Source organism: Ursus americanus, chromosome 1 (genome assembly GCF_024610735.1).
Source record: "Ursus americanus isolate L20-20 chromosome 1, mUrsAme1.1.p, whole genome shotgun sequence".
NCBI lineage: Eukaryota > Metazoa > Chordata > Mammalia > Carnivora > Ursidae > Ursus > Ursus americanus.
The window spans coordinates 71570304-71593600 of NC_142127.1; the positions used below are offsets into that span (position 1 = coordinate 71570304).

Here is a 23297-nt window from a genome sequence, read left to right on the forward strand (position 1 = left end):
ATAGTGTTGAGGTTGAGAAACATTGGTTATGGCTAAGATTATCTTCCAAAACCTACAGTGTATACATAAATATGTACACTGTACATATATATATAAGCATATATATAAGTATTTATATAAGTATATATAAAGCTGAAGTGTGAATCACTGAACTTGTTTCCTTTTTTAAGAACAAGGTCATGTTATCCTATAAATACTATAGCAGAGACAATGCTGGTGCAGTAACTCAATGGAGATAAAATGAGAAAAGAGCAGAAAGAAACAGAAGTATACTAAATCATAAATGATTGTCTATATCAAAGTTTTGGAAGGTTACTGATCAAATGTTAACATTTAAAAAAGCATTATTACATACAAGTCACAACCTATTAGTACGTATGATTTAAAAATACACCATCATAAAAGCAACAAAACCACAGAGTACCTAAGAATAAATCCAACAAAAGATGTGCTAAATTTATTTTATGGAGAAAGAAAATTTTATTGACAGATGGAAATAAAAGACTTAAATAAGTGTTTGTGGATGGTAAATTTCAGTATTATACCCAAATTAATCTACACATTTAATGCAATTCTAATAAAAATCCAACAAAGGCTTCTCACAAAATTGAACAAGCTGGATTATAAAATCTATATTTATAAAAGTAGAGACTTAAGGATAGACGAGAGACTCCTGAAGAAAAAAGTGACAGGACTGCTCTATCAGATTTTAGTGCTTGTTCTAAAGCAATAGGAATTAAAACAGAATTGGGCAGGGCAAACACACCAATGGAACAGAATAGAGAGCCCAGAAGAAACCCACCCCCCAAATGTGGCATTTCATAGAGGATTCATTTCAAAATAATGAAAGAGGATGGATTAGTCAACACATGAACTCCAGATTTAAGATCTAAATGTGAAAAGCAGCAGTACTATAGTATTTTAAAAATAAAATATAGAATATCTATATTGTGATAAGGAAGTGTTTTTTTAATTTAAATTTTTAATTCTTTTTTTGGAAGTGTTTTGTAAAACAGCAATAGTATAGTATTTTAAAAATAAAATACAGAATATATTGTAATAAGGAAGTGTTTTTTTTAAATTTAAATTTTTTATTCTTTTTTTGGAAGTGTTTTTTTTTTGTTTTGTTTTTGTTTTGTTTAAAGATTTTATTTATTTATTTGACAGAGAGAGACAGCCAGCGAGAGAGGGAATAGAAGCAGGGGTGTGGGAGAGGAAGAAGCAGGATCCCAGCAGGAGCCTGATGTGGGGCTCGATCCCAGAACGCTGGGATCACGCCCTGAGCCGAAGGCAGACGCTTAATGACTGCGCCACCCAGGCGCCCCTGGAAGTGTTTTGTTTTAAAAATAAGAGACCGAAAGATGAAACCATTTCCATAAAGGAAAACATTAATACATTTGTTAACATTAAAACAAATAATTATTGTATGACCAAAAAAACCCCTGTAAAGTTAATGGACAAACCACCCACCACGAAGAACTCACAAAATTCATATAATGAATTAAAGAAAAAAACAAATAAACCCAGTAGAAAAAGATAAAAGGTAGGATATGAAAAGGCACCTCACAGAAGAAAAGTGGAATGGCCAATAAATACCTGAAATATGTTCAATCTTACCAATGACTAGGAAGATATAAAAACAAAATACTGTTTCATAATAATATTGACAAAACTTTAAAGTTTAGGCAGATTATGGAGAAATTGGAGCTCTCATAAACTGTTAGCTAAAGTGTAATCTGGTATATTTTGGAAAGCCATTTGGCAACATTTAGTCAAAGATGTGTATATTCTAAAAAAAAAAAAAGATGTGTATATTCTATAATGTGAAATTCGACTTCTATGCATATATGGTAGCCTAGACCAAGGTAGGGGAATACAAAATTTTTCCAGTGGTACATGGGCATGAATAGGTTTAGGAGTATTAATTTTTAGATCCTAAGTTTCATATGTACTCTTCCCTGATTTCATCTGTGAATGTGTCTGTGTACAATGTGTCTGTCTTCTTTTCATAACTCCCTTTCACAATTACCATTCTCCTTCATGATGAAAGGCACACTTCTCTCATTCTGGATCTGTTATAATGCTTTGTTTGGGAATATAAATACCAAAAGGGCATCAAACAAATAGATAATTCAAGAAGGCAATGCCCTTGAGAAATGAGAGAAGTGAAGCAAAGCAAAAAAAGCTTGTATTAGAAATATTAAAGGGGAGATGGTCCCTTACTTCATCCAGAGAACAAAATAGGTTACATGATGGTTAGAGGAATACATATTAACTCATTTATCTGAGCTTAAAAATAACTAAAATAATTAAAAGTTACAATTTTCTAATAGAAATGAAGTTTTATTTGATTAGTTTTATTTGGTCGACTAGTTTTGTTAACAGAGTTCTAGACATTTTCCATCCTTTTTTTTTGAGGTATAACTGACATATAATATGTTGGTTTTAGGTATACAACATACATAATATGTTACATTCCTAAATTATTTAAAATTATGATAAATTTCAGATATCACATTAAAAATGAGTATTCATAATTTTTCAGAAAAATTTTAGAGGATATACAAGTGAAAAACTTTAAAGACTACTTTCCTAGGCAAACTCTCACATAATACATACAAGATTCAGATGTTCACTGTAGTCTTGATTACAGAAAAAACTTAAAATGTCCATCAATAAGGGGATATACACTCGTACAATGGAATATTATTAAATATTAAAATAAGTGAATTAGATATACTAGTATCAACATGGTTTAATCGCAAAAACATAATGTTGAATAGAAAAACTGATTATTTATATAGTGTTTAAAAATCACCCAAGGCAATACTACTTATTGTTTAAGGATACCTACATTTGTAGTAAAAACATAAAATGATAAGAAAGATATTCTGGTTATATATTCTGGATATGTCTGAGGAGAAAAGAGGGTAAGAAAGTGAGGACAAGCAGACTTTACCTGAATTTCTCATATTTCATTTCCCCTTATTAAAAGAACTTAGGTAAATATGGCAAAATGTTAACATTTATTAAAGTGGTAACGACATGGCTGTTATATTATTATTCATACTTGTCTATGGTTGAAATATTTCAGAAATAAATGTTTTAAAAAATTGATAGAATAGATGGAAACCCTTTCAAGATGAAAATTACTTACAGGCCAAGGTGGTGGGACAGAAGTTACCTCTGGAGTATGAAAATAAGCAACACCATTATGATAAGTGTAAGGATATCCAGTTGAAGTTGTTAGGTACATTGTTCCAGCTGCTGGCATTATACTGGAACCTAAAGCAAAGATTAAATAATAATAATTAAAATGTTCAGTTTAACTTTGAAAAAGATAATTTCTGAACACTTGAAAATGTTTATCTTAACACATCTATATGGTTACAGTAAAAATTGAATGTTGCAAATTTTTAAAAATTCCATATGTTAAAGTATTTTCAAAGTATGTATTTTCAAACTCACTCTCTTAGAGCTTTTATTAGCTTAAAGTGAATAAGAGAAAAAGAAGTTCAATAAAGAATACTAAAAATTCACCAATTTAGATTTTAATAGCAATGTAATCAAACACGAGTCTTAAAATTTACATTATTTTCAGCAAGGTCATTATTTTTACAAATATAAATTATATATGAAGTTAACTGAAGACTATAGACACTGTAATGAATTTCCTAAGGCCTTAGTAAGACCTATATTTGTAAAAGGCCAAAGACGATGAAGGCAGTGAAGCTGGAAAGTTTCCTGAAGACATTTTGGTTCCACCCTACAAATTCTTTGGATCTACTATCATTGAGGCTATGACTCTTTTATTCTCCAGCCTCCCTTTGCTATAACTGCTGCTTATTGCAAACATGTCCACAAATCTTCATGTGTAGTACCAGGTTCCCATCTCTTTTCTCAGATCAAGTTATGTATAAACCCTCCCTCCCCCAAAATAAAAAAATATTTTTTTGTCAAGAGAACACTTGAAAAATTTATATAAGGCAAGTCAGTTTAAGTATTTGACCAGCAAGTTTATGTAAATTACTGGAACTGGCAATCCTCCTTCCATTATACCAGTAATTCTCAAATTTTAACATACATTAGACTCAAGTGGACAGTTTATTAGAATACAAATTCCAGGGCCAGATTTGCAGAGATTTAGATTCAGTACGTCTGGGACAGGGCCTGAGGATCTGCATTTTGACAGACTCCAACTGAACTGTTACTGGCTGCAAACCACACTGTGAGTAGCACTGGCCTACCACTTTAAGCAGCACTACTGCTTCTGAGTGTTTATATTTTCACTATATTTCATATAGTATTGTTACTGCTTATGTAGTGATTCTTAATCCCATCCTTTTAAGAATATGATGAAAACCATGAATCCTTTTCTCAGGGATATATATACATTCAAACAAAATTTTGCACACAATTCAGGAGGTTTATGGATTTTGCTTCAAAGATACTAAAGGAACCACAGGTTTATCTGTTAAGTAAATAAATAAATTTTGAGTAAGTATTATTACAAGGCATTGAACTTGGCTGGTGATACAACCAAAAAGAAAAAAGAAAAAAAATTGGACATGCTGTGTGGAAGTTAGTTTCCCGTGGGGAAAATAGTTATTAGCTTATTACACAATTAATTAATTAAATAAAATTTTGATAAATACATTAAGAGATAGTATAAGGTATTACACTGGGTAGTATGAACTTTCTAATTGTATTGAATTTGTGAAATGATGTTTGGGCTGAGCATTAAAGAATGATTGGGAGGCACCCGAGTGGCTGAGTTGGTTAAGTGTTTGATTCTTTTTTTTTTTTTTTTAAAGATTTTATTTATTTATTTGACAAAGAGAGACAGCTAGCGAGAGAGGGAACACAAGCAGGGGGAGTGGGAGAGGAAGAAGCAGGCTCCCAGAGGAGAAGCCTGATGTGGGGCTCAATCCCAGACCGCTGGGATCACACCCTGAGCCGAAGGCAGACACTTAACGACTGCGCCACCCAGGCGCCCAAGTGTTTGACTCTTGATCTCAGCTCAGGTCTTGATCTCAGGGTTGTGAGTTCAATCCCACATTGGGCTCCTTGCCCAATCTTAAAAAAAAAAAAAAAAAAGATCGGGATGGGAATGGGATGGCAAAGAGCGTTCTAGGTAAAGAAAATAATGTATATCAGGAATATGGTATGTTCTGGAACTGAGAGAAGGCTAGAAGGCTAAAGTATAGGAAGAAAAGGAAAGAACAGCTCAAAATAAGCAGAGAATAATATAAAATGTACACTTTTTTTTTTTTAAGATTTTATTTATTTATTTGACAGAGAGAGAGACACAGCCAGGGAGAGAGGGAACACAAGCAGGGGAAGTGGGAGAGGAAGAAGCAGGCTCCCAGAGGAGAAGCCTGATGTGGGGCTCAATCCCAGACCACTGGGATCACACCCTGAGCCAAAGGCAGACGCTTAACTGCACCACCCAGGCGCCCCTAAAATGTACACTTCTTTTTTTTTTTTTTTAAAGATTTTATTTATTTATGTGACAGAGAGACAGCCAGCGAGAGAGGGAACACAGCAGGGGAGTGGGAGAGGAAGAAGCAGGCTCCCAGCAGAGGAGCCCAATGTGGGACTCGATCCCAGAACGCTGGGATCACGCCCTGAGCCAAAGGCAGATGCTCAATGACTGCGCTACCCAGGCGCCTCCCTAAAATGTATACTTCTGAAAGATAACTCTGGCTGCCTTGTATATGATGGGCCGGAAGGTACCAAAACTGGATTCAGAAAGACAAGTTAGGAGGCTCTTCCAGTAATCAAGGCAAGTGAGGTGGGTAGCTAGGACTAGAATGTTGGTAACGGAGATGGAAAAGCGATAGATTTGAGAAAAAAATTGAGATAAAAATACCCCGTAGTTTGTAAATCTACTTTTATACTTAATATTTATTTGCAGAAAAGTATAAAGAGCTTTGGAGTCAACTTGTCCTGGATTTGAAAATTAATGCTTTCATTTGGTTATTAACCCTATACTTCTCAAATTTACCGTCTGTTTGAACGTATTCAGCATAGTGATTTATGGTTTTTTTTTTTTAAAGTAACTTATGGGTCATATGAACATTACTACTTATACCTACTGCTGGTAAAATAGAACTGTTACTACATGTTACAGCTTAACTCTTGGAACTAACAAGATGTATTAACCTACTAAGGACACTTCAGTTATCTTCTAAATTAACAAATAGCTAAGTCAAAATTAAACTTGTTAATTGTTAATTTCTTTTTTTTTAAAGATTTTATTTATTTATTTGACAGAGACAGAGAGAAAGAGAGAAAGAGAGAGAGCACAAGCAAGGGAGTGGAGGAGGGAGAAGCAGGCTCCCCACTGAGCAGGGAGCCCAATGTGGGACTCAGTCGCAGGACCCTGAGATCATGACCTGAGCCAAAGGCAGTTGCTTAACCAACTGAGCCACCCAGGCACCCCATAACTGTTAATTTCTAAGTCAAAAATAGAACAGTCCAAATGAGCACAACTATTAATTTGTTAACAGGTATACAATAACCACCTAATGTTTTAAACGTCCCAGTAGACACTAGGACACAGTTAAGGAAGAATAAGAAAATTTAGTTACTAATTTTATGTATCTCCTTCTAGCCACAGACTATTATAGATTTTAATAAATATTTAGGTAAAAAGCTAACTGTAAAGATGCTTAATATAATAAATAGAGTGAGAAAAAAGTAGACAACAATCCAGAAATTCGAGGAAGGCACAACTTTGCCAATTCTTAAAGCTTTAGGAATTGTTCCCTCATAATTATGACATATCTAGTTGGGCTACAGTATCTACCATGCAACTAGAGTTTCTGATACTGGTTCTATATTTTTACTTTCAGTATCTTCAATTTCTAATTTTAAATTACTTTTCTAATTAGAAAAATTTCTAATTAGTAGTACCAAAAATACTTCTAATTACTTTTGCAATTTTAAATCATATATATATATATATATATATTTTAATGTTTTTTATTATATTATGTTAGTCACCATACAGTACATCCCTGGTTTTTGACGTAAAGTTCGATGATTCATTAGTTGCGTATAACACCCAGTGCACCATGCAATACGTGCCCTCCTTACTACCCATCACCAGCATATCCCATTCCCCCACTCCCCTTCCCTCTGAAGCCCTCAGTTTGTTTCTCAGAGTCCACAGTCTCTCATGCTTCATTCCCCCTTCTGATTAACCCCCCTTTCTTTATCCCTTTCTTCCCCTAAATTATATTTTTATGTAGAAGAGTTTCCTTTAAAGATGTAACTATATGCAATATATGTAAGCACCATTATTTCTGTAAAATTTTCCCTTCTCTCCAAAATCTAACATATATTAATTTGTGGTAAGAAGTATTCATTTGATTACCAACTTTGTTAAAATAACTTTATTAAATGAAAGAAGCCTGATATTTTAATTAAGTTCTTGAAAAAGTCTAATATTTCAAAAAAGAACCATGCAAAAACACTGAAAAATACATTAGTTCTCAATACATACGAGGGATTCCTACTTGTTGTTTTCTTATTGCTGGACCAATGTTCAGTTTCTTATCCTTATAATTAAGTTTTTCAGCCTAAAATAAGAAAAAAATTATTTTATTATCTTGGTACTACTATGAAACCAATAATGAAAAATTAGTGAGAAACAATTTTTAAAATTCAGACTATAACATTTTTTGAAAGCAACAAGGAATACTGGAAAGGACAAAGTCTTTGGATATTAAAACATCTGGGTTTGAATCTTGGTTCCAATGCTTTGACCACAGTTCTTTAATTGGAATACAGTCGATCCTCTATTCATAGAGCCCATATTTGGGAATTCACCTATTCACTAAAATTATTTGTAACCCTAAAATCAATACTTGTGGCAATTTAGTGGTTACTAGTGGACATGAGCACAGAGGTGGAGATTTTGAATTGCCTGACATACACAGTCCCAGGCTGAGGCCAAACAAGGCAACATTCTACCTTTTGTCTCAGTTCTTAAACAAGAGTTTGCTTCATGTTGTTTAGTGCCATGTTTTATGCATTTTTGTGTTTTATGTTGATGATTCTGCTATCTTTTTTTTTTAATTTTGCTATTTAAAATGGCCCTCAAGTGTAGTGTTGAAATGCTGGCTAATGTTCCTAAGCACAAGAAGATGTCATTTGCCTTATGGAGAAAATGTTTTAAATAAGCTGAATTCAGACACAAGTTATACCACTGTTGGCCAGGAGTTCAATGTTAGTGAATCAACAATATATATTTAACATGATGTCTTTAAACGGAAGCACACATAAAACAAAGTTATGTATTGACTGGTTGATGAAAATAATGTAAACAGAAACTTGTGTGAACCTTGTATTTCTTCTAGGAGCAACAGTCCCATATTTGCTAATTGAGTGTTCATGGCAACTTTATAGAACATAACTACTATGAATAATGGGATCAACTGCATGTGATTTAATAATGTACGATTCAAACTCTATTTTTTCCTGAAGAAATTAAATGTAACATTTGTCAAATTTAAAGTGAGTACACTGAACTGTAAGCTAGACTTTTTCTATGAATGTTCTTAGCTTACATAAAGTTTTTCATAAAAGAGGGAAATAATCTCAGATAATTTCACCCTAGGAATTCATGTTTGTAGTGTTTTTAGGAATTCAAAGTGCTATTAACACTTCAGAAAACATCTATTCCCAAGTTCTTAGTAAGCAAATGAAGTAAAAATTATAACTTCGCAAACATACTCATGCAATGATTTGGAATTTGTTCTTCTGTAGATAAAATTTGTTTAATCTTTTTTTTTTTTAAAGATTTAATTTGTAAGTGATCTCTACACCCAACGTGGGGCTCAAAACTACAACACCAAGATCAAGAGTTGCACAGTCCACCAGCTGAGCCAGTCAGGAGCCCCTGTTTAATTTCTTTTTAATTCAATTTTTTTGGAGAGCAGTGTTAATCTTGAGATGCAAATAAGTTAAAATTTTTTTTTCTAGCAATCAATCATTGTACTGGAATGCTAATAATGAAAAAAATATCCTAAAGATTAATCTCAAAGAAACTCCAAAAAATGAAGTTAAGTACATCAAAAGATCTTACCTCTTGTAAAATTTTTTGTGCATCTTCTTGTGTTTCAAAAGTGATGAAACCATACCTAAATAAATACATTAATTATTTTCTTAGAACATTTCATTAGCATTATATTAAAATTAAATTTCTTTTTAAGAATGGGCCACTGTAGGAATGAGCAGTTTTTTATGGTGCACCATCATGCAAAATTTAAGAGAATCATTCAGAGCATAACACTGTCACCTCCTCCTAGAGTCAGGGCACTAAAAGAAAAAAAAAAAAAACAACAACCCAGGATCTTAAAACAGTTTCAGATCTGAGCCGTATATAAGGCAGGAAAGCTTGAAGGATTCGTGTCCTAGCTTACAAATTAGGATAAAATAAATTTTAGTACAGAGCAATAATCTCCTTTTACAATAACAGAAGTTTAGCTTAAATAGGAATCAGAGTAGGAAAAAAAAACTTTAAAAAAATAAAAATTTCAACACAATAAAATTTTTTATATTGACAAACGAGTATACAGATGTATTATTTATTATTAGCACAAATAAACTGATAATGTAATTAGTATTTCCCAAACATAAATCAATTAAAAATATGTATATCATAGATTTTATATCTACTTTTCATATATAATTGTTACCTGCAGAGTACAATTCATATAATGTTCAAGATACAAATATATTATGTATGCAATATCCAAAAAGCCAAAATAGACAAAAAGATATGAAAGAAATAAAAAGTATATCCCCCCTGCATAATTTCTATTTAGATAACTTAAGGAAACTAGAGTAGTGATAAATATCTTGACTACTATTTTGATTCATGATTACTCTATTGTATAGAAAGTTTATTTTTTTAAACGAAGGAATTTCTCTTTTTTCTATTTGCCCAAACATTAAACAAGGGCTAAGGAAATATTTTTATGCTAAATTTTTTTGGTAGAACACATACACCACCCAGTGGAAAAGGCATAAAATACAGTTTACATTTCCATGTGTTTTTCAATGGTTAAAAAATGGATATTACCAAAATATTGCAAATTCTATTAACCAAATACAAGTGGTACAATCTCACCTCATCCTAATACTATTTGTCAGCTGAGGAAGTATCTCAATTGTTTAAAAATAACCTCTCTGCAGAATCCCATTTCTTCCAAAGTGCTCAACTGACATACTTAAATGTGGTTTCCCACTAGTATAATTTTTTATCCACCTCACTGGTCCTTTCTCTTATGTCTATAAGTATGTATGTCCTGCCTCTCTTTCAATAACAGACACAATCCTTCACTGATCTCCGCTGTCTTACCCATTTTCTTTAACTTTGCTGTCAAACTTCTTAAGTGAGTACACTATGTCAACGACCTCTTTCTTCTCTGAAATTTGGCTTTTGCATATACCAATCCACTGAAACAGCTATAAGGTCATTAGTGATTTTAGACAAATCCTACTGATTTCTTCTCAGTTTTCATTCTCTTTGATTTGGCAATTAAAAATCATTCTCATTAAAGTTGTATTTCTCAGGTTAGTTCCCTAACTAGGTCTCTGAGGCAAAACCTACAGACATTTCTTATGCCAGCTTTTTTCAAATAAACCTCTCTCTAGTCTAAAGCAAGCACACAATTCCAAAAGTATCTGATTCCTTTAGCTTCTGGTTCCTTAGCTACTGTACATTACTCAACATTAAATGCTTGCTACCTAACTTTGAATGGTCCTTCAGCCCATGTGAGAATAACTTCCCAACAAATTAAGGAATGTTACAGTGTCCTCCCCTCTCCAAAATACACACACACACACACACACACACACACGAAATGGGAGATTAAAGGTTTGAGGAAAAGAAGAGGGGATGAAATTCTCTTTTTAAAAAATGGAATCAAAGTAAGTTAGCATATAAAACCTAATAATCCAATAAAAACACAATTGTTAATTCTATGTACTTTCTATAATGATACTAACCCTTTGGACACTCCAGCTCTGTCATTTACAATCTTCACTTCTTTAACAGACCCATACTGGGAAAAAAATTTTCTTAAATCATTTTCATTTGTCTAATGGCATAAAAGAAAAACACAAAAAATATTTTTAATTGCTAAAAAATGAAACAAGTCTTATGCTTGTTTTGGAGACAGAAAAGATTATAAGCAAACAGTAATATGAATATAAGAATGCCTCTTAGCATAAAAACAGTACATAAACCACTAAATTATTAAAATCAATGTAAAAACATTGCTTTATGCAGTAACTGTTCTTAAACTATTACAATCAATAAAATTTTTTTAAGCTGAATTACTTTAAAACTACAAAGAAAGTCTACTAATATTTAAAGAAATTCTTTTTGGTCAGTTTTTTTAAAAATCATTTGAATTAGGCATGGCTGTAACTATAGTAAAGGCATATGACTACTGGTTCTTATGGCTCAGAGAGGCTCATGATCATGGCAGTGGAACTAGGATGTTGGCATATACCAGACCCTCTATTTTAATCAGCAGTCTCCAGGAAGAGTAAGGTCTTAGGAAAGGAATATATTTCCAAAAGTACCTGAACTCAGTTTGTGATACCAATGAAGTGGCTACAAGATATAAAGTTTTTAGATAGTTTATCTGTATTCAATATACATTTTGGCTAAATAATGATATTATGATCTTCAAAATAAAAATCTGAGTCATTATTAGACTATAATGTACAGGAAATCTACAAAGATAGTTTTAATTTAAATAGTTTCTTAATAGACTCATATCACCTTTTCCTAGAGTATTCACACTAAATTCATTGCAATTTCATTTTCTGGCTCCGGTAAAACTATCCCATGGGGAACTATATCTCTAGAGAAAAATTTTCTTTATATACATGGAAAAAGACATGCCCAATAGCAGAGCAATGCCTCTTGATTCCTCTGCTACCTCACTACTTACATACATTATCAGCTATTAGTTGGTAACCTAAAGCTGCTGAACTGGATGATGACAAATACTGGGTTAATCTAAGAATAATTAAAAACCTTTTATTTCAATAAACTGAAGATAGAATCAATGTCAGAATAAGAATTTTTATTAGATACTTGAAAACAAATTAATTCAAACTATTCTCTGATAGAAGAATCACTAGTTCAATTTTGCAGCTCTACTTCTTAGTTGAAAAATAAGGAGACAGAAAGTCAAGATGATTAGGTATGAAGAGGGATGGGCTATAAGTTTCCAAAAAGAAAAGTTTTAAAAAGTTTGACAAGGCTTGCTACTACAGTAAACTATATCCTTGTTGTCATTTGTCTGGTTTTGGAAAAGGGATAAGTATCAGGGAGGGAACCCTAGCAATTACCTGCAAGCTATAACTGCATTGTAACAATGGCCTCCAAAGTTCATAATGTAGTTGAAAGAATTCCGTAACCTAGAATAGCCTAGCCATACAAATATTTCCATTTATTGAGGATTTATTTTAAAAATATACTGTTTGTAATATAAATTAATTCTGAACATGAATACTCAACTTGAATATTTATGGTCAGCCATTAATATTTTCCATAGAAACAGAAAATCTTTAAAAAAAATAAACATTTCATTAGAAATAATTTTCCTTTATTTTTAGTGAACCAATCACATACTTGCTTAAGAATCATTATTCTGACAAATACACTAAGTGTAACATTTCTCTTGAGCAGAAAAAAAGTAATTTCATCCAAATTGTGAAAGACTGATTATGGGGAAATAGTGAGTAATAAATTTTATACCCTAATGGCACAAAGATTTTTTTTAATTAAGAAAAACAACTATCCCTGTAATTTGCAGTCTATAAAATGGAAGCTTGGAAATCCTTCTATATATATACTTGGAAGTAAGGATATTCTACTTAAAATAGGCATGTAAGCCTTTCCTATAGGTGTTTACTACTTCCTCCCAAATGGAGCTGCAAAACATCTAACAACAACAACAACAACAACAAAGCTTCTCTGAAACAGTGAAATAGCTGATTACATAATTAAAATATATTAATGTTAAGATGCTCTATTCTGACAAGGTCACAGGTGTTTTTTTGGTGATCAAATTCTTAATTAGGTAGCAGAAAGCAATTTGTGAAAGACGGAAGTTCAGGTGATGACTCAGTGGGAACCTGAGAGTAAAACTGGGATAAAGAACCAGGATTTCATAGGACTAAATTTTGTGTTTTTTAAAATATTAAGTCTTTTTAAAAAAATTATAGTCATGCATTATTTGGTCTACTGGAGTACTACATAATAAAGTATAAGTAGTGTGGTATGGTGAAATAAAGAATATGAAACTATGAGCCAGACAGAATACTAGGATTCGAGTCTTCACTCTGTCACTAAGAAGCTAGGAGCCTATAGATATGACAATGAGCCTCAATTTTCTTGTATGTGAAATTGGACAATTTCATATATTCTATTTAACCTACCTTGTTATTGAAAATATTCTTTATAGTAAGACAATGTGAAAACTACTAATCATTATGCAATTGGTAAGTATTATTATTTTTGTAGTTGTACAAAGTATTTCTGAGAAAATAACTTCTAATGCAAAAAATACACTACGTTGCATGCATAAATAGGTACCTTAAAGTCAATTCCTCCTACAAAGATGCGATTAGGGATCACTGTTCCATATCTTGGGGCACTTGTTGGGTTATTCAAAGGCACAGGTGACACAGGATTAGGGGATGGAGATAATGAATCTGTTTGCGTCTGATTTGATGTTTGCTGTAAAATAAAATTCTTTTAAACCTTTAGCATTGGGTATAAGTTTGATGCAGGCTGAAAACATATATCTATCAAATAGATGAGTCATTTGAGCAAAATGTAGTATTTTAGACTTTAATTTTATTCTAATATTATGAAGATTATAGTTAGAACTAATAACTTTTTGGAGCAAAAAAATATGGGAAATACAGAATCTACTCCACTACAGAGAAAATCTTAAATTATTTAAATACACTTATGTTAACTGTTATTAAATATACTATTTAAATATTATAAATGTTGAGGAATATTAAAGTAAAAAAAAAAAAAAGTTTGAGAATGAGAAAAGCAGCCCCAGACAGCTGGGAACTGGCTTGGTTCTGGTATTAGGAGTTGGCCTGGAGCTCACAGTAAGGTTGTGGTGTTCTCTTGTTAACAGACATTAGACAAAATTACTCTGTGATTGTGATGGATCACAATAAAAACAAGACCATTCCGTAATCGTGTCTGAACCCTGACAAAAACAAAAGCATTGTCCAAACCACAAGAATGACCAAACATCCCTCTATCCTGGCTGATATGTGTAACTGCTCCTTCTTTACCAATCACAGATTTGGCCTCAATCTATTTTTCTTACCTTCTAAATAAAAATTAACATACCCAATCATAGAATTCCTCCCATTTTCTGACAACATGTATTTCAGAGTAAAGCCCTTCTTCTTTAAATGTTCTCTAAAAAGAGCATAATACAAGCCTAAATCCCATAGTAAGTTATTTTCTAACACCCTCTTACCAAAGGCTCCATGGTGTATGCTCTTCGTTATGTCAATAATTCAATAGATCCAATTTTACTAAACTACAGGTATGTTCCTGGTAGTCTTTGGCTAAAGGGCACTGACAAGTCAATGAACTCTGACATTCAAGTTCACCATATTTCAGCTCTAAAGTCAAATTTTTAAATGCACTTGTTAATTTGAAGATTGAACTGATACCATAAAAAATGTATATACCTATAACTAATAGGTATAAATTTGTATACCAAAGAACTGAGCTCAGTACATATATATTTACGATTCTAAGTTGGGGGCCTAATTTAGATTTTAATAAATACATATTAACATATAAGCCTTTGTACAATGGCAAGATGACAGACTCTTAACGTATACCTGAAAAAACAAGACCTGAGAATAGAATTTTGAAGAGAAATTAATTACACACTTGCTAATTACTTTCCCTCAGGGAACACTCAACAGACTTCTGAGACAGTCTAACATACTAAATGAGTGCTTCAAAAAGTTTGCAGTTCATAATTTCAATTCTCTGAGAAACAAATACATGAAAATGAATCTCTAACTTAGATAGTGGAGTTGTTCGTTTTCATATTTGCTGCCCTCTCTCACTTCATTGGCCAATAAAACCATAATCCCTAAATTAATCTCTTCAAGATATACTGAGAAATGACTAGGCCAGTAGTGATTATGGGGCTGTAGGCTGGATCTTATTGGGCTCTATCCTGCATCTAGTATTAAGGAGGGACAAACAACACATATTCCCTAATAAGGGAGTTCATAAAAACACCTATTAAACCATAGAAAAGTTATCACATTTAATAATTGCTATGTTGCAGTTTCCAATTAAATTGGGAATCCAATCTTAACAGCAAGCTCTCTAGGCATTTGGAGGTTATTTGTAACTTTAGTCATAAATAGTGACTCTGTAGTGCAGAGAATAGATCATCTGGGATGCTTAGTTTTATTTTTCTACTGGGTATTTGCATTGCTAGAGATAATAGCACAGCTCTAGTAGATATAATCTTGTCTGTTTAGAGGATATAGAAATTACATATTTGCAAAATTAAAAAAATCAGTCTTTATGAAATTTTCTTCTTAAAAGCAAAATGAATTCAACAGATGAACTCGTTTGTTCTACAATTTGTTTAAATAAAAGTTAATTCCATTATTTTTCCTTGAGAGAGAGATGACATGAACAGAGGTGAAAAGAGTGCTTTATTTCCTACATTGAGAAACTAGTAAATGATACCCAGAAAGGAAAAACATCAACGTTTCCAACCTATTCACTTCATTCTCCAGTTTCTAAGACTCCTGCTGTACTGTGGGTTGCAACCTCCTCATTTTTCTTACCACTTATCACTTTCCAACATGCTATATAATTTAATTGTGTTTATTGTCTATCACTTTCTACTACAGTGCAATGTTCATACGGGAAGGGATTCTGCCTGCTTTGCTATCTAAGCGTCTGAAGTAGAGCCGGTACATTGGAGGAATTCAATTAATATTTGTTGAACAAATGAATAAACAAATGAATAATTTCTTCCTGCTCATGATATCCCAACCATTAGGCCGAGGTTTAAGAATACGATATTAAAATAGCCTAGAAAATATTTTAATGTTAGCAGTGACAAGGCTCAAGCAGAAGTAACATCTAAATTCCTTAGAGAAGGCTAGCGATGCATTGAGTTAAACAATAAGGAAAGCCTCAGATTCCCCTGGCAATAATTTTGTAAATGTATGAAAAGCAGGTAGATGCTGGTATTTGGTTAGAAGTAAGGGTCCTTAGCTTAGCAAAACTTCCAACACTAAATAGCTTATTAAAAATTTCCTCTAAAGTAATGTGCCCTTACTGACTTCTTCCCTTGAGAATTAACCTCGAAATCTATCATCCACTTTGCCAACGACGACAACAGGAAGAGGGCAGGCTAACCGTCGCGGTCACGGCCTCGGCGCTCCTTCCCCTCCGAGGCCAGCAAGTTGAGAAACTGGGGGATATGGCTGGGGCGACAACTTCCTCGGGTTCTCTCGGGTCATCGTGAACTTGGGCACTGACACGAGGATCTACCCCCTCCCCACCAAAGTGCGGGAGGGAAAAGAAGGCTAGCCAGCGAGAAATTTTGTCCCGCAATCCCGCCAGCAGCAGTGGCGGGAACCCTCAACGGCACCGACCAGACGTCGGCCTCGAGAGCTGGCAACCCCTCGGCCTGCACGTGGCGCGCGCTGATTGGCTGCCAGTGGGGCGTGGGGCGGGGCACCGCGGCGCCTGCCTCTGCGCCTCAAATCCCTCAGGCCTTCTCTGGCTCCCGCCCCTCCCCCACTGGGCCCTGAGAGGATCCAGCGTGCACCCCGTGTTAGAGTGTCTGGGTCCCCGGTGGGCCACGGTGCCCCTCCCCTCCCCCCAGGTCTCTCAGGCCTTCCGGTCCCCACTGACCAGTCGGGGAGAGGCGGTGTCAGCCGCCCTGGCAAACACTCGCGGTAGGCTGCTAGGCGGAGTCCGGCCAGACCGAGCGTCAAAGACGCCGCCGGGCCCAGTTTCGGCGGGAAAGCTGTTTGTCTAGCCCAGCCCCGCCTGGTGCACAGGACCCACCCACCTGCCGACTCTAGAAACCTCCCGGCCTTTTCCGAGGTCCCCAAGCCAGCCTACACCCGGTCCAGGCCCGGTGGTCCCTCCTTCCCGACTCCACGACACGACCCGATCGGGCCTGCAGGCGGGCCGCTCTTCACGGAGGTCGATGGGGCAACCTGTCCACGTTTCTTCCTGACAAAATAGTGGGCCTTTGAGCGCTAGACCCCTCTTTTCCAGCCCCTCAGGAACGGAGCCCACGTCGCTCCTTACCCCTGCTACCCCGGGGCCGGAGGCCCTGACTGCTGTACTCACCGCCCCAGACTCCGTCTCCATCTTCTACGCGCTTCAAAAACCAAGGGAAAGGAACAGAAACCCAAAGTTTGAAAGCACCTTCACACCACGGAAGCAACACCACGTTTCCCGACGGACACTCCCCCTGGCGGCGACGGCGGTAGTGGCAGCTGCAGGGGCGCAGGCTCGGACCCGGGACCTGAACCTGCCACCCGGGGGGGTGGGGAGGAGCAGGCGACGTCGCCTCGGGCGGCGGGGCGGGCGGGCGCCGCAAGCCGAGGAGCGGCGCGGGCGGGCGGGCGGTTTCGGCTGTGGCCCGTGGTCGCCGAGCTGGGCCGTCTGAGGGAAAGAGCGTGCCGCAAGTCAGGGTGGGCGTGTGGTGTGCGGACGAGGACTTGGCTCTGGGGCCACTCTCGCCTGCTTTCGGACGGCTGGGGAGGAGAGCGCGAACGGTTATGCAGAGCACCATGTACCGCACGCCTTCCTCTCTTCTCCCCTTTGGAGAAAAGTCGGCGTCTGGGACGGGTGGGTTTCGAGAGGTGGACGTGACCTCAGGCTTTACTAAGGAGCAAGAGGCCGGTTGAGGGGCGATTTCGGAAGGCTGGTGCAAGGCGAGGAGGGAGGTTTCCAGAGTCAAACTCTGACCCCTCGGGCCTGACGCGCCAAACTCGGGGACTCCCGAGAAGCCTCGGACTCCGTGTTGCACCTGTTGTCGCCGTCACTCATTCCCGCCAGTGGGCGGGGCAGCGCGGGCGGCTTGGCTGGGACCCGCTGTGCAGCCCAGTCTGGGCCCCGGCGCCCGCCACAGGCCGGCGCCCCTCGTGGCTCCCGCGGGCCCCTCGCGGCTGAGCACCGCCCGGCCGCAGCAACAGCCTCGGGAGCGGGTCCGCGACGAGGCCATCCGTGCGCCAGAGGGGATGAGCACAGTGCGGCTTGCCTGGAGCGGCTCTGGCCGCTGATGGCCTTGGGATCGTCTTTGAAAGAAGTACTTTGTAAAGAATATCTGTAAAAGGTAGCTGCGAATTATATATATCGCCACTATAATACATAAAGTAATATTAGTCATACATATAGAATATAATATACTGGAGATATGTAAGTATATAATCAAGTCGTAAATAATGACAACTAAGTAAACTTATGTGATAATGGTTATTACAGCTACCATTTATCAAGGGCTCAATCAGATGGAGATTAAGTCCATTTGGTCAAAAGCTAAAGCTATAAGAGATTTAACTGGGGTCTCCCTGACAAAAATTCATGAGCTTTTGACATGCATTTTTAAAAAGTTAGCAGCAATAACTGTTAAAAGTTATATTAGTAATAACTTCTGTACTCTCCTATAAAAGTTTGACTTTGGGTTATTTTACTTTCAAGAGAAAGACTTAAAAATATGCAATATCACTGTATTAATTTTTAATCTGCTCGAAGATTAGATCTTTATATTATTTACCAAAAATAAATAGGAAACATAATTTTTTCATTGGATACAGTTCAACTAAAGCATCCTAGAAGTCATAATACATTTCTGCATGCAATTTAAGCTCATTTCAGGTTTTAGTTTCTGTGGAAACAGAATACAAACCTTTTCAAATTAATACTCATATTCTAGAGCAGAATAATTTCGCTGTTCAATAACATTAGAACTGATCTTTGGGGGTGTGTGTGTTTTTTGTTTTGTTTTGTTTTGTTTTGTTTCAGGAGTAATGATGGATTTGAGTAGCTATTAGTATCTTCTCTTTTGCCCGTATTTTTTGACTGACAACTTTTACTTTTAAAGACTCTCTTCACCATAGTAGGTGTTCAGTCTGTGACACACAAATTAATCAACTCAATTTAGAGAACATTGACTGTATTTCAAGGCCCCTGATGGTAATTCTCTGTTCTGCTTCTCCTTTAATTCTTAAAGTGAAAGGAAATTTTGGTTTTAAAACTTGGGTAAATAATGTAAAAGTATACAGTTCAACTAGTAGACATTTATAGTGTTCCTATTATGTGTAGTACCTAATGCTTTATGTTATAGGAGATAAGAAGATGAACAAGATCAAATCCTCATCTTAAGTTTTTTTCAGGCTAGCAGGGGAGAAAGGACTAATTCCTCAAAATAATAATTATATCTAAATGTGCTTATAATTAATAAGACACAAGCAGAATAGGATAAGTGATATATGAACTGTGATCAAAGATCTTGTGGAGCACAGAGGACAGCATTGTGGAGCACAATGTCTAGAGCTGCATAAGGGTATCATCAAGGCTGAAATTCTGGTTCGGTGGGAAGGTGGGAGGGAAGATACAGAGCCACTTTCATCTCCCTAGCACTAGACTAGGCACATTCTTTTTTAGTCTTCTTAGTTACCATTCTTTCTCTCCCTGGAAATCTGAACCTTACAGAGGTAAAAGTGACTCAGGTAGTTACATTGCTAGTAACTGGTAAATGCAGTTTTCAAAACTTGGTTCTATTTGAATCCATTGCCCATGCAAGGTCACTCTGCCATGTTATTTATAGTGTGGTAATAATGACTTAGAGTTTTATTCTAGAGACCTTTGCAAATAGAGGGCCATTGAAGGTTATTGAATCAGGAAGTTATATAATCAGAACCAAAATTTAGAAAGATAACCGAAGACCAGAGAACAGTTTTTAAAGGACAGAAAACAGAGAATTGAATTAGGAGCATACTACTCTAGTGAAAAATAATGGGGACTTAATAGAAGTGGCAGCTGTGAGAATAAAATACTGGGAAAGGGAAACCAGAGAAGAACTGAGACTCTTGGACGTGGTGATGATGGGGAGGGATTGGTGAGGAGGGTTCAGAAGTCTCAAGTTTCAAATCCTGGAGATGTCATTGACAAAGATAAATATAAAAGTGCAACACATGACAAATTGCAAACCTGATATCCCATTTGTTTATATATTGTGCTAGCATTCCAATGTTTCTCATCTTTTTCCTTCACACAGTTGGTTAAGAGCATAGTTCTCGTTTCAGGGATTTACCCAAAACTTTCCTCCCTCTTGGTTGCGTTCCCTTACTGGTAGTTCTTCCATTACTGCTCCTTGAGTTTTCTAGACACTGATTCTAACTCCTAATATCCACTTTAGGCAGTCCTTTTCTCAATAACCCTTTGGATGTGTTCTCTAGCTTATAGACCTAGATAACCATTTATGGGCCTTCTATGGACCAGACTTTACTTTACAGGAGGGGATATGGCAGTGATCTTGCTCTCCAGCAGCCCGTTGTCTAGTGCAAGAAGGAGCTAAGTAAATAGAAAGTTTATACACTCAATGTGCTAAGTGTAGCAGTAGAAGAGTTGCCAGGTGCAGAGAGCACAGATCAGGGAGTGACTTGGTATATAAAACAACATGAAAGGACATATTTAGAAGATGCCTCTGCTTCCATTTTATTTCTCTCTTGTTCCCATGTCTATTAACCTATTGTATTTTTGGAGGATGATTAGGTGCTTTCTTCTTCTCTATGATGGTTGGATATTTGAAACAGGAGAGGTGAGGGATAGGAGTTTTAAAAATCTGTCTTAAGGAGCAGAGAGTCCAGTCCAGATTTCCTTTTCCGTTACAGAATGTAATACTTAAATTTAGAGACATGTTACAGAGATGATCTAGACTGAACAGTAAATGATCTCTTGGAAAATTCTTTATAAAATTGTTTTATTTGCTTATGCTGTTTATTTTGAGCAACTACTTAGATGCAGGAGTATACAATAAAGAACTGCCTGTGCAGCGTAAGATAGGACCTCAGTAAATATTTATAGAATAGAGACTAAATGAACAGGCAACCCTCACCCCACCTTCCATTTTATCCCTATTACCATTTTACTCTTACTTCTGGAATAAGAATGAAAAACAGTCATCATCACAGAATCTTTTTTTGATTCACTTACACAAATGTGGTTTAATAATTATACACATGTTTTCAGTTGCTTTTCAGGGGAAGACCTTGTGTTTGGAACATCCCACCTGCAAAATCCTTTGAACATTCACAGATATTTCCTTAGGAGCAAATAATGCCACTATATAAAAAAAAAAATAAGACCTGTTCAGCAAGACTTCAGTGCAAGAATGATTGCCCAGAACATATTTTCCACGTGTAGACTCAGTCCTGCAGTGTTTGCCTTGGCTTGGCCCTTTATTTTACTCTTACCTGCTTTCACCTTCTGACCACCAATGGCTGTTTTCTTTCTTTTTTTAAAAGATTTCTTTATTTATTTGAGGGGCATCTGGGTGGCTCAGTTGTTAAGCATCTGCCTTCAGCTCAGGGCGTGATCCCCGGGGGGTCCTGGGATCGAGCCCCACATTGGGTTCCCTGCTCCTCTGGGAGCCTGCTTCTTCCTCTCCCACCCCCTCTGTTTGTGTTCCCTCTTTCACTGGCTGTCTCTCTCTCTCTCTGTCAAATAAATAAATTTATGTATTTATTTATAAATAAATATTTATTTATAATATTTAAATAATATTATATTTAAATATATATTTGTATATTATATATATTTATATATAATATAATATAATATATAAATATATCATATATATTTTTATATATTAAATAATATTATTTAAATAATAAATATTTACTTATTTAAATATATATTTATATATATAAATTGTTTATTTATATTAAATAAATAAAATAAATACATAAATGTATATAAATTTATATATATAAATATATATTTATTTAAATATATATTTATGCATATATAGTAAATAATAGTATTATTTAAATAATAATAAATGTTTATTTATAAATAAATAAATTTATTTATTTGACAGAGAGTGAGAGAGAGAGAGCATGAGCAGGGGTAGGGCCAGAGGGAGAAGCAGACTCCCCTATGAGAAGGAGTGTCTGTGGTGGGGCTTGATCCCAGGAGCCTGGGATCATGACCTGAGCTCAAAGCAGACGCTTAATCGACTGAGCCACCAGGCACCCCTTCACACTTTTTTTTTTTAAAGATTTTTAAATTTATACAACTGCTGTTTTTTTTTTTTTTAAAGATTTTATTTATTTATGTGACAGAGAGAGACAGCCAGCGAGAGAGGGAACACAAGCAGGGGGAGTGGGAGAGGAAGAAGCAGGCTCCCAGCGGAGGAGCCTGATGTGGGACTCGATCCCAGAACGCCGGGATCACGCCCTGAGCCGAAGGCAGACGCTCAATGACTGCGCTACCCAGGCGCCCCACAACTGCTGTTTTTTAACCTCTTTCCATTCTTATCTCATCTTTAGATATGATCCGTCTGGGAGGAAAAAGTTATCCTTGACCCTCTTAGGGTCCCTGGCTGGGTCTGAAAATTAAAATGACAAAGATTAACAGGAGAAAAGCATCCAAATTTTACTGAATTTTTACATGTACATGGGCCTTCATAAGGGAATGAAGAGCTAAGAACTGATCAGAGCAGGAAGCTTTTATACCTTTTAGGCAAAGAAACAATACATTTATGAGTAATCAACAGGATGAAGGAGTTTAGGCTAGAGATAGTAAATGGTGAAGAAGTAACTAGGAAGATCAGGGTTAGTTTAACAAGATTAGTTTGCAGATTCCTCTGGTGACCTGTCTTGGGGCTGATAAGAGTCTGTCTCAGGTAAAAGAATTTATTGCCTGCTTTTAGCGCAAAAGGGGGAGCTTTTGCTGTGTTTACTGCTTCTTGCCTTCCACTCAAAATAATTAGTAGGTCAAAGAGGCATATTTTGGGGTGACATATTCTGGTTTCCTTCAGATGCATGAGGTATTTTTGGGTACTGTCGTGAACCTCTTAATTTATGTTTCTCCCACCTATAGGCATCTTGGCAATAGTTCATGTTCCTAGTGTCCTCCTATCCATGACGTTTCAAATATCTTTGTGTAAATATTTAATTGTCACTTGTCCTCTACTCCAGCAACTATGTTGTTT

At 36.1% G+C, this 23297-nt stretch overlaps 2 protein-coding genes across 14 annotated transcripts in view; one reads left to right on the forward strand and one right to left on the reverse strand.

Annotated features, from left to right (window-relative positions):
* BOLL (boule RNA binding protein) overlaps positions 1–18138 on the reverse strand; it is a 61036-nt gene extending 42898 nt beyond the window's left edge. Inside the window, exons 1-6 of one of the 2 annotated variants that reach the window (XM_087862390.1) lie at positions 17423–18138; positions 13631–13774; positions 11023–11114; positions 9095–9149; positions 7511–7586; positions 3158–3285 (exon numbers count right to left, since the gene is read on the reverse strand). In XM_087862390.1, the coding sequence (XP_087718516.1) occupies positions 3158–3285; positions 7511–7586; positions 9095–9149; positions 11023–11114; positions 13631–13774; positions 17423–17443 (516 nt within the window). In that variant the 5' untranslated portion in view covers positions 17444–18138. The remainder of the gene's footprint in view (positions 1–3157; positions 3286–7510; positions 7587–9094; positions 9150–11022; positions 11115–13630; positions 13775–17422) is intronic. The other variant, XM_045806399.2, reaches the window with a different exon arrangement.
* A 16-nt stretch (positions 18139–18154) lies between these two features.
* PLCL1 (phospholipase C like 1 (inactive)) overlaps positions 18155–23297 on the forward strand; it is a 335124-nt gene continuing 329981 nt past the window's right edge. For all 12 annotated transcript variants that reach the window (XM_087862374.1, XM_087862349.1, XM_087862372.1 and 9 more), the window contains exon 1: positions 18155–18413. The gene's annotated coding sequence lies outside the window, so the exon portion shown is untranslated. The remainder of the gene's footprint in view (positions 18414–23297) is intronic.